The 11,730-nt window shown below is 40.6% G+C and overlaps 1 pseudogene and 1 gene segment (V, D, J or C); both read left to right on the plus strand.

Annotated features, from left to right (window-relative positions):
* The first annotated feature begins 1,912 nt into the window (after positions 1-1,912).
* On the plus strand, positions 1,913-2,594 carry LOC122125387. The segment is given in 2 exon segments: positions 1,913-1,988; positions 2,131-2,594. Coding segments are annotated over 2 exon segments (453 nt in total).
* Positions 2,595-10,420: 7,826 nt separating this feature from the next.
* LOC122125453 lies at positions 10,421-11,079 on the plus strand (annotated as a pseudogene).
* The last annotated feature ends 651 nt before the right edge of the window (positions 11,080-11,730 follow it).

Here is an 11,730-nt window from a genome sequence, read left to right on the forward strand (position 1 = left end):
TGCTCTTCTCTGATGTTTCTCTATGTGTGCCAGGCTCGCCAAAAGAGGAGGAACACTCAGCCCTAAAAAGGAAAACTTCTTCCTCCTAAAATTGTCCTTTCATTCAGATCTAATGACAAAGCCACATATCATGCCAAATGGCCAAGGAAAAGTATTTATAGGGCTCAGATCCCATATCACAGACAGGGAGTAAAGGGTTGATTTGCAGCTAAGAGTCAATAAGCTGATAACCGGCACTCTGCATCTCCTTGCCAATTGTTTTCATATGTACCTGTCTTTAAAAAATAGTCATAACCTCTTCTAACAGGAACACAATCTGCCTTGGATTAGGGTCATTCTAAAGACCACAGTTAAAGACCTTGCCTCCAATTACAGCCACATTCATAGATACTTAGTTCTGGGCCTTCAGCATAGACATGCTATGTAAACACAGCTTGATGCATAAGAATGGGCATCTGAGATTTTGTTTCTGTGACAGGTGGTAGATGGCCAAAGGAGGACACAGGGAAACAAAGCTTTACAGTCAAGACATCCAGTTCAAGTATCAAGTTCAAGATCTACTTACCCTGCAGCTGTTAAGGTCCTCTGTAAAATGTGGACAATATATAGTAGTAATGCAGTGCTATCTTTCCAGAGTTGCGGAAAGCTTTTGATGAGATAACAAAATAGCATTAGAGCAGCACCTGACAGTAATGACTTAAATCTCTTGTTGCTGCATATATTAGGTGCTGGTGATGAGTGGCCAAGCTCATGTTACAAATCCTTTAGAAAGTTTTAAAATTGGGCTGGGAATGTGGCCCAGTGGTAGAGTGCTTGTCTAACATGCATGAAGCCCTGGGTTCAATTCCTCAGTACCACATACACAGAAAAAGCAGGAAGTGGCGCTGTGGCTCAGGTGGTAGAGTGCTAACCTTGAGCAAAAGAAGCCCAGGGACAGTGCCCAGGCCCTAAGTTGAAGCTCCATCACTGGCCAAAAAAAAAAAAAAAGAAAATTTCTAAATTGATTTTAGGATATTCTGTGTATAAATCAGAGACAGAGATGGAGAAGAACAGGAGGATGCATTGTTACTAATTTTTGACTCAGGAATTACTTTGCAATAAAAGAAAGTCTACTATTTTGGGGGGGGGGGGATGGCTGTAATTGCAAGATGATGGAGATAGCAGAGCAGCAGGTCAGCAGAACCGCAGATGCCCACTGTTGTCCTTTGTGACAGCTTTATAGGCCCCACCTGTAGGGCTGGCCCTCAGGAGAAGGGCCTCACAGTAAGGCTCTGCAGAGTGAATTTCTGTCTTGTTCCTGACTGCATAGTGTTTGAGTCCAGTTCCTCAACCCTTCTTGGCATTTTGAGTCAAACTCAATCACTTTCTACCTAGTCATATCAGAGTCCATGTCCTTGACCATCCACAGAAGCAAAGGTATTTTATTTTCATTCAAGATACTTTGATAACGATTATAGTTGTTATAGGAAGCCTATATTTCTCAAAGCTCTTTCTGTAAATCTTATCTCCAGCATTCTTCCCTCAGAGATCTCTTGCCTGACTTCAACTGCATCTGTTCCTCCTCCAAGCTGGAACCACAGTTCATAAAGCCAGAAAATGGAAAAGCTGCTTCAGCTCTGAGCTCTTGTCAGAGTGCTGTAGCCACCACTAGAGGGCAGTGCCTCTTTCTTCTCTGAAGCCCTTGGTTTCCAAGCATCATCAATGGTGTGTGTGTGTGTGTGTGTGTGTGTGTGTGTGTGTGTGTGTGTGTGTGTGTGTGTGTGTGTGTGTGCTTTCACATGTAGTCAAAGCAAATAAGCGATCTGGGCTCTGACTGGCTTGCTGTGGCAGGAAAGCTAAGTATCTTCTTAGAAACAGGAATTCACTCGTGCCTGAGAAATCAGCTCCATTTTTGTGTCCACAGTTCCATCTCCTGTGATCTTAAAAGGACAGAAGGATGGGGAAATTCCTGAGAGTGTTCTTGGTGACTCTGTGGCTTCATGTGGCAAGTGAGTTTTGACTGCTGGTGATGGAAATTGGGACATTAAATCTCAGAGGCCGTATGGTTTACAGTTGAATCTTCTTGTTGGAGATGGAATGTAATATGAAAACTGACTAACTCCCCAGTCTCTGGCTTGTTTTTCATTCTAGGGGTGAACAGCCAACAAGCAGAAGAGAAAACTCAGACTCTGAGCATCCAACCTGATGAAAATGCCACCATGAACTGCAGTTACAAATCTAGCATAACTGTCCTGCAGTGGTACAGACAGGATTCTGGCAGAGGACCCACCATGCTAATTTTAATAAGGTCAAATGAGAGAGAGAAAATCAGTGGACGGCTAAGAATCACCCTGGACACCTCTGCTAGAAGCAGTTCCCTGTCCATCTTGACTTCCCAGCCTGAAGACACTGCTGTTTACTTCTGTGCCACAGATGCACAGTGTTCAGTGTGCACCTGCAGCCTGACTCTAACCTCACCAGAGCTTCTGCCTAAAGGCCTCAGCACTGAGAGAGCTGTGTTATGTCTTCCTATGAGTGAGAGTCTAAGATAAGTATGTGGAATCCTCTCCTACTGATGTATTTTGGAAATACCTGAAATTTTGCCAAGGTCTAGAATGTGGAATGGGGAAAGAAATGTCAGGCTCATATCTGGCCCTCCTGCCAGCTGACCTCAAGCTCATCTTCAGTGCAATGGCCTTCTAAGTCCTCAATTGTTGTGAAGGGCAAGGATTCCTAAGTACCAACTATTCTCGATTTATGTTCAGGTTAACTAAGAAAGGGAAGCCCTGGGTACTTGGTGTGTGTGAGCAAGGACTGCTCAAGACTGGAAGATGCCCTCTGTACTATGTGGGGGATAGCAAAGATGGCCCTGAGAGGAAGTTGAGTGGGCAGAGCTGGATTTGTTTAGGTTCAGTGTGTAAACATCTCATGGAAGCTTAGGCGCATGATAAGCTGTGGCCTTTCAGTGATTGGTTGGTTCCATTTCCCCTCCTCCCACGCAGTCTTTTGCTTTAAAAAGGGGATGCTCCCTGTTAATAAACGAGTTCCTGCTTGGTTTGACTCCTGGCTGCCTCTGATTGTCTCCTGGGCTACTGGGCTAAGGGAGGCTGGGGAACGGGCGAGCAGCTACCTCTCCCAACAGTACTATGCATAGCCTCTGGGCCAAGTCAGGTCTTTGTGATGCTGAGGCACTCTAATTTTCCTGCAGTTCTGGGGATTGAGTCAGATCTCAGGACACACACAGCCATGTCTTTCATTTCACAATGAGAACGGGAGCCAGTGTATAAGAAGAGAGGCAGAGAGCTGAATCTTGTAGTAATGGAACACAAGATCTGACTCTGATCCTGCCATATAAGGGTATGTGATTTCTAGGCCTCAACTTCATAAAATTTCCCCTCTGTGTATAAAGGTATGTGAGTCATGGGGGAGCTCTCTGTTCAGTTTTTTGAGGAACCTCCACACTGCTTTCCAGATTAGTTGAACAAGTTTACACTCCTACCAACAGTGTAGTAGCATTCTCTTTTGGCCACATCTCCTCCAGAATCTGGTGTTATTAGATTTCTTGATTATAGCCTCTCTAACTGGGGTGAGATGGAATCTCAATGTTTTTTAATACATATTTTTATTGTAAAGATACTTACAGAGGGGTTACAGTTACATGAGCAAGGTAATGAGTCCATTTCCTATTGAGCATTGTTACCTCCTCCTTTGTTTTTCTCCTACAATCCATTTCCTCCCCACATCCCCAACTCCTCTCTCCCTACCCCCAAAGTTGCAAAGTTCGTTTTCAACATAGTGTCTTGTACATCTCATTGTTACAATGGGTCATCCTGTATCCTTATTTCAGCATTGTGTCATTTCCCTTCCCCTCCCCAAATTAGAAAAATGTATGTACAAAATACAGGACAAGAATCCAATACAGTGAAAACAGGGGTTATGGCTAGAGATATTGAACATTTCTTTATGTATCTATTGGCCATTCTGGGCATTTACCAAAATGACCACAAACAGGGCCACACTAAAGCTACCAGCACAACTATGTTTATTGCATCATAATTTACCATAGCTAAGATAATGAACCAAGCCAGATGACCCTGAGTAGCTGAATGGATAAAGAAAATGTGAGATATATAGATATATATATGTATATATATATGTATATATATATACATATATATACATACATACAATGGAATTCCATGCAGCCATTAGAATGACACTGCCACATTTGTAAGGAAATGGAAAGACTTTGAAAAATCATATTAAGTGAAGTAACTCAGGCCCAAAGAAACATAGGTCTCATGGTTTACCTTTTTTGAAAATTAGTATACACCTAAGATAACCTTAGCATATGAGAAAAATAGCTCAATAACTATGTACATATGACCATATAAGATGATACTAACCAAAATGAACTCCTGCTGTCATTGTATTAGATTTTGGGCTCCTGGGTATTGCATGTATATATATATATACACACACACACATACACACACACACACACACACACACACACACACACACACATATATTATCTGAAATAGGGAAGGGAACAACAAAATGGTGAGACAAAGGGGAAAGTGGAAACATATGCAACAGCGATACTCACAAGACAGTATGTTGGAACTGATCTGCACAACTTGGGTGGAGGGGGTTGCAGGGAGGGAAAAAGGGACAAAATGAGGGAGGGAGGTAAGAAGTCAGACAAGAAATGTAATCACTACCTTACATTTGTGTAACTGTAACTGCTCTGTACATCACCTTGATAATAAATTTTTTTAAAAAATTACAGGTAGTTTTTTACCTGTAATCCTAGAGACTCAGGAGGCTGGGATCTGAGTATTGCAGTTCAAAGCCAGTTCAGGCAGAAAAACCTGAGACACACTTATCTCCAATTAACTACGCCCCCCCATAAAAAGCCAAAAATGGAGTTGTGGCTCAAGTGCTAAATTTGGGGGAGGAGGAAGCTCAGCACAGGTATCACTGGACAGAAGTGAGGTTTAGTAAAATTTACCTTTAAATTTAGGAACTCTTCACTTAGGGTCCTTGACTTCGATTGCAGAATAAGAATTTCTGAGCAAGTCCTAATGGTTGGAAAACTTGGCAGAGCTTTATTGAGTAAGTAAACAAGCAGGCACACAAACAAATGGACAAAAAATGGAAGTACATGAAGGAATATCTCCTATATTTGCTGTTAGCTGACCTATCTCATTTCCCTCTAGTCTATCTGGCTTCCTGTCCTCTAAAATGACATTGTTCCCTTCATCTTAAGAGAAGTAAATAGACAAGCTGTAAGCTTGAGTCTTTGAATCCTTGACAGCCATTTACCTTGCCTCATTTTCCCTAGGCTATCCTGCCTCACAGGGACAGTATCCAGGCCCAAGATTGACACACAAAAAATTTAAGACATTGAATTTAAACTCCTTTGTATAACTACTGGAAATAAAATATAAAGATATTAAAATATTCTAAAATAAATTAATAAAAATAAATCTTTAGAAAAATTTCTCCCACTTTTTTTTTTGGGTGGGGGGGTCCGGTCGTGGGGCCTGAACTCTGGGCCTGGGTGCTGTCCCTCAGCTCTTCAGCTCAAGGCTAGCGCGCTACCACTTGAGCCACAGTGCCACTCCTGGCTTTTTTCTTTTTGCTTATGTGGTGCTGAGGAATCGAACCCAGGGATGCATGGCAAGGCAAGCACTCTACCACTGAGCCACCTTCCTAGCCCCTCTCCGACTTTTTTCTTGTCAAGGTGATGTACAAAGGGGTTATAGTTAGATAGATAAGGCCATAAGTACAATACTTGTCAACCTTGTTACCCCTTCCCTCATTTTCTCCTACTTTCTCTCTCCAACCCCCACCCCCCAAGTTTTTCAGAGAATTTCCAACGTATTTTCTTGTGTATGCTGTTGCATTGTTTCCCTCCTTGTCCTTTGTCTCACCATTTTGTTGTTCCCCTTCCCTTCCCTAATTCAAATAGACATATATATATTACCAGGGTACCAAAATCAAATACAGTGACAACAGGGGATACACCATTGAGGGAAGACCATACAAAAGCAACAAAAAATCACATTGTACATTAAAAACAACAACAGAGACATGTGTCCAGGTTTTGTAGAAAAAATTTTAAATGCAATGTCTTGAAAACAGATTTTTTTAAAGCTCAAGCGTATCTATCACTTTTCATGTTTTTATTTTGGGCCTTCTAAGATATGTGGGTGATGATTATAGTTTTGTTCACAGTCTTGACACCATTGAATTCATGTGTGGAGGAAATCAGGGTCTTTCTATTCATGCTCATTTGGTGAGGAGTGAGTCGGGCGGTAGGAGAAGTAAGGTTCATGGCAGAGCTCTGAAAAGCAGCCATGCACTGTCCCACCAGTATTTCCTGTATCAAAGGCATCCAGAGCCCCAGGGAAGGTCTGGGCTATTCACCTCTATGCTGACTTACTAAATCAGTCTCTCATGAAGTAAAACATTTATTGTATTGTTTTGTTTTGTTTTGTGTTTTTGGGGTTTTGACATGGGGATATGGGCTTGTTATACAATCACCTGCCCCCCCCCCCGCCATTTTATTGTAAGATAGGAGAGAACCTTGAATAATTTATGCTTTATCTTCCTAATATACTATCTCTTTCTTTCTCTGTTCCTTCTTCCCTCCCTCCCTCTCACTCTCTCCATCATTCAACTAGCAATTGATAGCTCTCTTCTACCAAATGTCTTGTGCTTCTTTTGCTGCATAACAATATTTTCATGTTAACGTTTTACTTTGAATTTTATTCATATGATATTTTGCATTATTTGGTAATTGTGTAAACCTTACAAGCAAAATAAACTTCTTTATTTTAAGCTTTTTGTGTATGTTATAGGGTTACCACATTGAAATTTAGGTCTTTCACGTGCTCCATTTACTCACACTTGCTAGGCTCCTACTCTATCACTTGGTCCACATCAATAATCTCTCTTTTGCTGATTATTTTGGAGATAGAGTTTCAGAGACTTTTCTGACTAGGCTGCCTTCAAGTAGCAATCCCCCACATCAAGGCCTCCTGAAGAGCTAGGATTATAGGTGTGAGCCACCAGTATCCACCTCAAGAGTAAGATTACTTAATCCATTTGTGCTCATGAGCACATCAGTGACTCCATATCTCAGCTACTGTGAATAGTGCCTTACAAACCAGTGTGCTGGTGTCTCTTTAGCTTGCTCATCTCACTTTCTTTGGATGGCTGGATGCAAAAGTATGACAGTTTTATTTTGGTTTTCTGAGGACTTCCATATTGTCCACTAAAATGATGTAAACTAATTCTTACTCTCAGCATGCAAGAATTCCTTTTTCCTTGTAAATTAATGTTTTTCATGATCATCATTTTATCTAAGGAGAGATGGTTCATTCTTCTTTATAGATTATTTCTTTTTATTTTTTACAGGTGTTTACTCAGTTCACTTGGTATTTTAATTCCAATACTTCTTTATTTGTTGTCATATTTTTATGTACTTCTGCTTATTACCCTATTAACTTTGGGAGACAAATATTTAGTAAATCACACAGTTGTAAGGTGTCTATGTTAATTGGCTACTTTCTGCAGAAAATTTTAGTTCAATGCAATTTTATTTTCAATTTTTATACAAGAGCACATTTCTCGTTGGGATGACTAACAAAGCAGAACATTTCTATAGATTTTATTGCTTTTTTGTATCTTTTTCAGCAAGTTAATGTCATTTTACAAATCAAGGTACTCTTTTTTTTTCCAGTCATGGGGCTTGAACTCTGGGCTTGGGCACTGTCCCTGCACTCTTCAGCTCAAGGCGAGCACTCTACTGCTTGAGCCACAGCACCACTTCTGGTTGTTTATTGGAGAAAAGAGTCTTGCAGACTTTCCTGCCTGGTCTAGCTTTGAACTGCAATTCTCAGATCTCAGCCTCCGGAGTAGCTAGGATTACAGGCAATGAGCCTCCTACTCCTGGCCTACATACTCTTTAAATGGGTACATTTTCTTAGAACTTGATTGTTTTTATTGCTATGGCTGACAGAGAGAAGAGATTCCAAGACTGCACTATGAGTGAAAGACTGGTAATTTTAGAAAGGCAGATTTTCCTGCACCTTAAGATGAAGAAGGACTACATACATACCATTTGGGTTCCAGGCACTTCTGTGATGTCTACAGAAAGTATTTGGTGTTTCCTGCTTGAAGCCCCATCAGTACCTCAGACACTCCTTTCCCTTCTCTGCACAAAATTTAAGCTCCCTGTTTAAAGATGCAGGGCAGGCTGCATGGAGAGCAACCACAAGAGGGTGTGTTCCCTACAAGTTGCTGTCAGAAACAAATTCACCTTAGTGACTCAGCACAACATTTTCTGTTTTCAGCTAGTACTACCAGCATGAACTTTGTCTCATTTAATACATGAGCAGGATGTGTAAAACTCCAGCAAAAATCCAGCAATTGGATGAACCTTCCTAGGTTTGGTGAATCGTAACCACAACTTTCAGATGAATCTCAGCCAGCCACTCTTTCTGCTTCCTGGTCAGGGCTGGTGATCTTGATGATATTCAATGAGTAATTCTACTCAAAACATCAGAGATGTTTCCTTCCAGGTTTAGGCTGACCTGTAACCTCTTCAGAGCTGTAGGATACTCCTCTGACATAGACATTGTAGTAAAAGTGTTTACTGTTTTCAGAAAGAACTTATTGGTTCTTGAGGTTCCTGATGTAAAGCAGGTTACCTTTCCCAAGGCATAGGTCTGGTTCTGAACTGCAATTGTTACCACACTAGCTAACAATCTTTCCTTTTCATGTAAGTCTAGTGCAAAATTAGAGACTGAATCCTTCTGAGGAGCTCATCATACCAGGATTGGCAACAGTTTCCCAAGCCAGTCATGCTAAGAGAGACAGCTCCTTCTACTTGGAGAACCAGACCTCTAAAGAATTATGCACTAACTGCGTAATTTTGCATAAGAACATAACACAAAATCTATAGAACAACAACTATGAGATATTTACTGTCTTAAAATACTGATATATGAAGTACAAATTCAAAATTTGGAATTATTAGTGCAATGTCAGTGTAAATCTATGACCTCTAAACATACATGTAGATGGCTGAAACAAGTTACTTTTATCTTGAGACTACAAACATTTAATGATGTAGTGCCAGAGTCAAAAACCAACAGAGATTGAATACTGCTAGTCTTTATTTCTTAGAGACATGAGAGAATAAAAAATGCTTTAGCCTGGCCTAGAACTCTTAGACATCCTGCCTCCATCTTTTGAGTACAGGAATAACAGATGAGTGCCACCATGCTTGGCTCCTACTGTTATTTTTAAATGGCTTCTGTTGTTATTGTTAGTGCTCTGGTTTCAAGTTCTCTTCTTCAGTCTTTTCTCTCTCTTAATGTTCACCACAGCTTGTGAATACAGTTTGAAGGAACAAGAGGGATTTCAAGAAAATATGGATTAAATCATAAGTGAGATCCCTTGACCTGAGAACTACATGGAAGTGTCTAAAATTTAGTCCACATGTGTGATATCAAGCAATACATGGGTGATATCTTCTCTGCTGTTATTAAACATGGCACATTTATGACAGCCTTTGAGATCCAGAGGATGATGTAAAATCATTCAATAACAACATTTACTAGATAACATTTTCTTGAAGCCCATGACTGGTAAGAACAAGGATTGAAAATAAAGATCTTGCCTTCATTTTAGAGTCAAATTTCTGAATAACCTTTCAGTTTGGTTGTGTCTAGAGAATAGGAGGCACATGTAGGAGACAAAGGTACCTGAGAGGCTGGTGCAGTGGCTTACACCTGAAATCCCAGCTATATGGAGGTCATCAGGGGGCCTGTGGTTTGAAGCCAACATGAGCAAAATATTAGTGTGACCCACATCTCATCAAAAATACCAAGTGAAGCAGTACTGTCCTCCTGTTATGTTGGAGACATAGAAGGAAGATCACAATCCAAGGCTGGCGTAGGCAAAAATATGAGATCCCACCTGAAAAATAACCAAAACCAAAGGAGCTGGATATGTAGTTCGAATGGTAAAGTGCATTGCTAGCAAGTGCAAATTAGAGTTCAAACCTGAGTACTACTCATCCCAAAAGAGTTGCATGAGAATATGACCTAATACATTCATTAATGCAGTTGATAATAGTGAGTCCTGAATTATCCATGCACCAAAAAAGAGCTGAATATAAGTAAATTTACCTATGATTATTTCCAGACCAGTAAGTTATGAGACACATCAGGTGCTAGGACAACACAGCACTTGCCCCTGTTCAGGAAGCCTGTGAGAGGACACAGGCAAGCCTGCCTCCTGTCTGCTAGCTGGTGGGCAGCAAATCACAGAACATACTATTTTTCCTAGTGGTTACAATTGTACAGATTAACAATTGGCTTTGAGGCATAACCTCATCTCTGTCACAGGAAGAGCCACTACTATGTTGATCACCAGCTTGCTGGGAGCAGCCGTAGCCTCCATGTGTCTTGGTAAGGATGTCCATAAACCCAGGTCTCACTCTCTTCTCAGTCATGAAAGTGATGAGGAGAGGAGCTTTGTTCCCTAATAAGGCTCAACAGGAGACATTCAGAGCTGAGTCTTAAATCCCTTCATCTTTTAAACGCCGTGATTATAAAGAAAATGTCAATCTGACTCTGTCCTCTTTATTTCAGGAACCAACATGGCTCAGAAGGTAACCCCAAGCTCAGCCTGCAATTTTAGTGTTGGAGAAGGAGGCTGTGACCCTAGGCTGCTTATATGACTGACGCAAAGGAATCTTCTTACTCCATCTTCTGGTACAAAGAGCCCACTAGCAGAGAATTGGCTTTTCTTATTCATCAGAACTTTTATGATAAGCAAAATGCAACAGAGGGTCATTATTTCCTGAACATCCAGAAGTCATCTAGATCCATCAACCTCACCATCACAACCACACAACTGGAAGACTCAGCTGTGTATTTCTGCACACACATAGAGCCCATAATGAGAGAGAAGCCTGCAGGTACCTTACATAAACCTCAGCCAGAGCAAGAGACCCAAGGAGAGAAGCAGGGCTGTGGGCACAGAGAGACCATAGGGCAATTCACATACACTGTCTAGACACACCACCTATTAGACATGTGTATCTCCTTTGTTCTTTTATTGAGATAAAATATAAAGCACATGTAAAATCACTTGTAAAATGCTCGTAAACAAAGCCTATTATGTATACTTGTATCATTTTACTAAGGTAGAAAAAATTATCAAGTTCTATTAACCAGTTGGGATAATTGTAGAAATATATGTTTATGCAGTGATGATTACATAGAATATCTTTATCTACTTTTAATACAAACATATTCCACTGGTTCTTATTAAAAATGTGTAATTCAAGCCTGGCACCAGTAGCTCACACCTGCAATCCTACCTACTCAAGAGGCTGAGATCTGAGGATCACGGTTCAAAGCTAGCCCAGTCAGGAAAGTCTGTGAGACTCTTATCTCCAATAAATCACTCAAAAAGCGGAAGTGGCACTGTGGCTCAAGTGATAGAGCATGTGCCTTGAGCTGAAGATCACAGGGACTGCACCCAGACCCAGAATTCAAGCCCCACGACAGGCAAAAATAAATGTAGAATTCTTAACCAGTTAGGAAGAATAAATTATTTGAATCTGGACTTTTTTATATAATAATGTGAACAATATTACATACAAGCAGAAGACATATAAACTATTTCTCAAATTATATTGTTATAAAATTGTGAATTTTAAAA

Source organism: Dipodomys spectabilis, unplaced genomic scaffold, assembly GCF_019054845.1.
Source record: "Dipodomys spectabilis isolate Male_0828 unplaced genomic scaffold, ASM1905484v1 ptg000265l, whole genome shotgun sequence".
Lineage (NCBI taxonomy): Eukaryota > Metazoa > Chordata > Mammalia > Rodentia > Heteromyidae > Dipodomys > Dipodomys spectabilis.